Source organism: Abrus precatorius, unplaced genomic scaffold, assembly GCF_003935025.1.
Source record: "Abrus precatorius isolate BTA unplaced genomic scaffold, Abrus_2018 Scaffold8, whole genome shotgun sequence".
NCBI classification, from domain to species: domain Eukaryota; kingdom Viridiplantae; phylum Streptophyta; class Magnoliopsida; order Fabales; family Fabaceae; genus Abrus; species Abrus precatorius.
In genome coordinates, this window is record NW_020874428.1 from 6,763,807 (window position 1) to 6,770,465 (window position 6,659).

At 27.2% G+C, this 6,659-nt stretch overlaps 1 protein-coding gene across 1 annotated transcript; it reads left to right on the top strand.

Annotated features, from left to right (window-relative positions):
- Positions 1-2,416: 2,416 nt before the first annotated feature.
- LOC113847922 (elongation of fatty acids protein 3-like) lies at positions 2,417-4,071 on the top strand. The gene has a single exon (XM_027477255.1). It carries the CDS (start codon positions 2,575-2,577, stop codon positions 3,466-3,468), a length of 894 nt encoding a protein of 297 aa, XP_027333056.1. The 5' UTR covers positions 2,417-2,574; the 3' UTR covers positions 3,469-4,071.
- Positions 4,072-6,659: the final 2,588 nt, after the last annotated feature.

A 6,659-nucleotide genomic window follows, 5' to 3' on the forward strand; every position in this document is an offset into this window, starting at 1 on the left:
TATTGTATTTATGTTATTATATCGATTCTTCCATCAGTTATAGCAGCAAGTGACAATGGAAATCAAAAGAATGAATAGAGCACTAGAAATATTATTGTACAAGTTTTGAAGATTAAAGGTGGCTACAGGGGAATTGAGAGGAAACAACAAGTCAAGATTGGTATTGGGAGCATGTTTTATTAACGATTTGAATAGTTTTATTTGTCCAAACAACAAAAGTAATATTATTTGTGTTAAAGGTAAAACTAGTTTCATCTTTATTAAAAATAAAATTGGCCCAAATTTTGACATATGTTATAATTTTTTGAATTTTATCTTTACAGTGAGCAAAATTTTAAAAAATATATAAAACTAAATAAATTTTACATCTACAAAATGTGAAATTAATGATGACAAGAAAAAAAATATCTAAATAGAAAAATTATTTTAAAAATATTATTATAATTTTTTTAAAAAATATATTAAAAGTAGATAAGTCATATGATAAGGAAATATTAGGAGAGAGATGGATAAAAATAAAATTTTTGTGTGTGTGTGTGTATATATATATATATATATATGGAAATATTAGGAGAGAGATGGATAAAAATAAAATTTTTGTGTGTGTATTTATATATATATATTTATATATATATATATATATATATATATATATAATAGGATAAGATAAGAAAAAATATTTTTTATTCTATATATTTAATATACATCAAGATAGTAAATTAAATAACATTATGTTATAATTTTTAATGTTGGAAATGAATGAAAAAAATAGAACAAAATATAAATTATATTTAAATAAAAATTTAGTCTTTTTTATCAAAATTAATGTTTTTTTTAAATATTTTTTATTTAAACTTTTTACTTTTCAATATATATATATATATATTAAAATTTAAAAAATAGGTATATATAATATTAAATTTTGATAATCAAGTATAATAATTTTATTTAATTTTTTTATAATTGTAATTTACTTTTATGAAATAAAATGTAATTAAAAAATAATTATAATTTTTTTCTAAATTACTTTTGTTTAAAAAATTATATATTTTTAAAAATATAAAAATTTTAACAATTTTTTATTAAATCTGTTAAATAATGTTTTATAAAAATATTAAAATTATATTTTTAAATAATTATTTTCTTATAAATTATTTGAAAAATTTATAAAATATGAAGATAAATATAATGATAAAAAAAATTATTCTATTTTAATAATTCATAGCCCAACACTCTATTTAAAATAAAAATTTAAGCTGTGATAATAAAATACGATAATTCAGCGAAATAAAATTATAGTATTCAGTTAATTATTACATCAAAATAAGTTATCATATTTTATAATCTTATCAATTTATCAAACAGGCCTTATAGATTTATAAATTTATTAAATTAAAAGGAATGTTTAAATTTCGTATATTTTTACAAAGTAATTTTTCTAAAATTTCTCGCATTACAAATTAAAACTTTTTAAATCACCGAAGACCTAAGTTAAAAACCAATCAATATCGATATATAAGAACGAAATTTCCAGTAGAGTGCTTGTTTAATTTCCTTGGGTCATACACGATAAATAATCTCTAGCTGTGAGGCCTCGTGGGAAAGAGCAAGATATAAGTCTTTTATTACTTTACTATTCGTACAACCGTTGGCCAACGTTGGACATTTGATTTGATTTGTTAACTTGGACTGTCGGCTCATGACTCATCTCGAGAATAATAAAAACAATAATGTTATTTTCATAATATCTTTTATAAGTTTTGTTAATTTTAATTTTTAAAATTGAGTTTAAATATTTATAAATAAAATTTTTTATAAAAAAATATATAATTATTATATTAAAATTATAAAAATATAATAAATATTTTTAAATAAAAGTTTATAATTATTAATTATTAATAGAGCTGAGATTAATAAAATTTATTTTTTATAACAGATATAAATCAAGTGTAAAATATTACAAAATAATATAATTTAAATAAAAAATAAAACCGCCAATGCAATGCAAACGCGTAAAATGAACGACTTTATGGATGATGCAATAATACTCGGAAGAAAAAGAGAACGAGGACATTGTTCAAATGATGTTTTCAGTTCATTTATAAAAAATAATTGTTAATATTTTTATTTTAATTATATTATATAAAAATTTATTTTAAGTATAAATATAAATAAATACACTCATTAATATATATAATATATATTATTTTAACAATTGAATATTATAAATATTTTTAAAATAAAGTATAAACTTACGACACATAACTATATTTTATTAACTTGAATGAATTAAATATTTAATTTCTATAAACAATAATTGCAAGTCTTGATGTAGGACACAAACAAAAGACTCGTACACTTGAGTGCTCCTTAGTCAAAATTATAAATTCTATTCCTGCGGGCAAGTCGCCTTCTCGTTTTATAGCAACTACCCAAAATTTTCATATTCCAAAATCATTCGGTAGAAAAGAAGACAAACCCCAAACTTGCAATAACAAGAAACACCTAAAAACGTTAGTTTCTTCGTTGATTGCAAGAAAAACACACACACTCAAAGGCTAGTCCTAACAACTAATGGGATTCCCTGTAACAGAGACCCTCAAATTTTGGCTATTAGACCACCCTTCCATCGTGTGTTTCCGATGGAGCCCCACCCAATCCTGGGGCTCAACGTGGCCTTTCCTCGTCACTGCCATCGCCGCCTATGTCACCGCCGCACTAACCCTCCACGTCATCCTTAAAATCTGCCGGCGCCGGCGCCCCGTCCCACTTGGCCCCATTCCTGCAATCCACAGCCTCGCCATGTCACTGATCTCCATCACCATATTTTTCGGCATGCTCCTCTCCGCCGGCGCCGAAATCCGCGACACACGGTGGCTGTGGCGGCGCACCAGAAGCACCTCTCTCGAGTGGTTCCTCTGTTTCCCACTCGGAATTCGTCCTTCAGGGCGCGTTTTCTTCTGGTCCTACGTGTTCTACCTCTCTCGCTTCCTCCACCTGCTGCGAACCTTCTTCATGGTTCTCCGGCACCGGACGCTGTCGTTTTTCAGGCTTTTCAACCACTCGATGCTCTTGCTCATGTCGTTTCTGTGGTTGGAGTTTTCGCAGTCGTTTCAAGTTCTGGCCATTCTGTTTTCCACGTTGGTTTACGCCGTTGTGTATGGGTATAGATTTTGGACGGAAATTGGGTTGGCGTGTAAGAGTTTTTCGTTCACCCTTAGTTGTCAAATGGTGCTTTTGGGTTGTAACTTAGTTTGCCATGTTGGGGTTTTGTCCTTGCATTTTATGAGAGGAGGGTGTAATGGAATTGGAGCTTGGGTCTTCAACTCTGTGCTCAATGTTGCCATTCTTTTTCTCTTCTTGAAGTTCTATGTGAACATGTATTGCCAAAAAAAGAATGCCACAAGTGACTCATCTTTGGATCGCGTAGAGGACACTGCCAAACATGCAAGCCTTGTTGCTAGGTAAAAAACAATATTTTTTTTGTCGTTAGTTTAACTTGTTTTGATGAAATAATTGTATAGTAGTTTGTTTTATGAACATTTTAAGAGGATTTTTAAAAAGAGGATTATTTCTTCAAATTTAATCTTTATCAACACATGGTATATTAAGATTTGGATCGCATATGAATAAGGGATGTTATTCCCTTCTGCAATTTTTTAACTTTTCTGAGTTTTGGGGTGTCGAATATCGATTCAGCGTTGGGGTTCTTCCATTGCCCTGTTTAGTTTGATTTGGTCAACTGGTCAACCTTCACCTCTGTCAAATGTTGAGAGAATTTGTATTAACAATAAAGATGTTAAGAAATTTCTCTTCCTTTCCTATCCGACCATCTGAGAAAACTGTTCCAGATATGATCGAAGATGCTACGGATTTGACTGTCTGTTAATTGTTCTTAGACAACTTTCTCACTAGTAACGTTGTTTGTGTACAACTTCTAACTTTTATATGCCCCAACATGCCTTGCTAGGGGATTATGTATCAGTCAGGGTTAGTCGATTTACATCTGTTTCGCTCTCGATTATCCTATCCTTACAATAACTAGTTACGAGTAAATCAATTATAAAATCGAAGGTTAACAAATTTTATGTATTAGTGATCGATTAGACTTTTATTAAATACAAAATTTACATGTTCGTCTGATCTTAAATTAAATAAAACTAATTTTATGTTATCAAATTTATTAAGATGTATAAGTAAATTATTCCAAATTATATTTTTTTATCAAAATATATTTTATATTTGTAAAAATTATCTAAGTATAAAATAAATAAACCCAGCATATATGTGTGGTGAGTGAGTGAGTTCTTCCTTTTCTAAAACTTGAATTGATTATGTATATCTCACTCTTTTTTATTTTTAAAATAATGTTTATTTTTTATACTTATAATTTTTAATAAATTATAATTAATAGCATAGAATGCATCAAAATATATATTAAAAAGTATGTCTCTAATTATTATTAGTTTTTGTTATTAAAAAAAGAAGAGAGATGGGGTGGGGGAGAATTACCCATGCAATTAACATGGATATTTTAATTACCAAATGCAATGAACATGGATATTTTAATTACTACATGCAATTAATATGGATATTTTAATTACTGCATGCGATTAACGTGCAATTTTTTTGGGTCAGAAATTAACGCGCAATTAAAGGTGCAATCTCCCCTCATTTTTTAAAACCCTGGACCCACCAGTAAGGGGAAGCTTAGTCCAATTGTAATAAATTATTTTTTATTCTAAATTGAAACCAATGAGTGATGACAGCGTTATTTGAAGTATTTGATTTGACTTTTGTCCAACCGCTGGTCCAAAAATTAAACTGCGGTGTTGTTAGGTGATAAAATATGAAGGTGCCTTACTCTAAAAGAAAATAAGTTTGATATATGTTATAAAAAGATTTACATTCGTAACTAATGATAAGTACCATTTTATTTAATAAATATGACACTTCATGTTGTTGTGTATTTAATAAAATTTATTTAATAAACCATCTACACAAGTTTCAATATTCAGGTTCTTATTTAAAAATTCACACAAAAACTATAAGAAATTGCATTATAAATGTGGTGAATATGTTGATGACACTCGTCTATAAAAATGTTTCACATTTAAAGATTGATGTTTATGATTTCACTTGTCCATAAATCTGACCCGATTAGAGTTCAATTTTGACAAGACAATATATTTTAAAAACTAATTTGAGTATATTTTTGTTGTCTTAACCCATTTTTTTTATTTTTTTAAAAATATTTTTTAAATTTACGTATTTATGATAATATTATATTTATATTATTTATTTTGAAATTTGTATTACAAAGTATACCTTAATTTTAATTTTACACTTTCTCATATATATATATATATATATATATATCTCCCGTGTCAATAAATTAGGTTGACCTGGTCTTGTCTCGTATATGAATTTGTTCAAGCCTAAACTTCAGGTTAGGTAGGGGATCAAATAAAGTTGTTACAACCCGTTTTGTGTACACCTCTAAACATTAGTTAATATCTCATAATAATAAAAAATGACATCAATAATAAAAATTACATTTAAATATTGTCCATTTGATTAACATAATACTATGTCACAAATACTCTCTTAATTTTAAATTTCTTTTCGAGTATTGATTAAGAAATTAACAAATATGAAATTTTTATTGAAAATCATGTTAAGATTATTAAAATAAAAATGAAACATATTAATGTTTTTTTGATTTCATATTAGATGTCACTTAATATTATTATACACGTGTTAAGAAAATAATTAGTCTTACTACCTACTATGGAACTACACGTTGCTGCATTAACATAACAAGGCACAATTTGTAGAGTGTTTTAGCAATTTTACGGGCTCACAACATTGTGAATGCAAGGTTGAATGTGATGAAAGATAGCAGTAGTGTGTTAGTTTTAGTGGTTTCATTTTAAGGGTGAAGAGTTGGGAACGTGAGATTTAAGGAGAGTCTAGAAATGATGGAGTGAAAGGTGTTAATAGCAGTCCACATGCATGATGTGCTGCTAAAACTGTTGGAATTTCCGTTTAATCAACAATTATTGATGACAAAGGTATCAGTCTTTCAGCATGAGAATGACTTGCTTGCTAACGATTGAGACGGTGGAAAAGGAGAAAGAAGGAGAGTAAAAAAAAAATAACAAAAAGAGGTGATGAATAGAGCAAGTGAACATTGATGGATAGAAAAAGAAAAGAAAAAAAATAATATATATATATATATATATATATAATGTCATTAATAAAAAAAATTATTTAAAATTTAGAGGATCAAACTGTGAATACTCATGTTTTGTTCATAAATTTTTTTTTTATTTTTAAAATTCGGAATTTATTTTATAAACAAAGAATGGAAACAAAATATTTTATGAAAATTAGAATTTGCTTTAATAAATAAGAAAAATTCAGATTTGACTCTAAAAAAGAAATGGAAAAATTGTAAGAATTGAACAAAAAAAATAAGCAAAGTTTTTTAACATGAAAATGGAACTTGAATAAGAAATTTGGCCTTTTCCTAATTCTAAGAGTATAAAAAACAAAGAGAAGTCATCAAATAGGGGGCTGGAAATATTTTAGGGAGGGAGAGATTTTGCTGGAAAAAAATAGAACTGTCAAAATGTGTTAAAGACTAAGCCCTACCT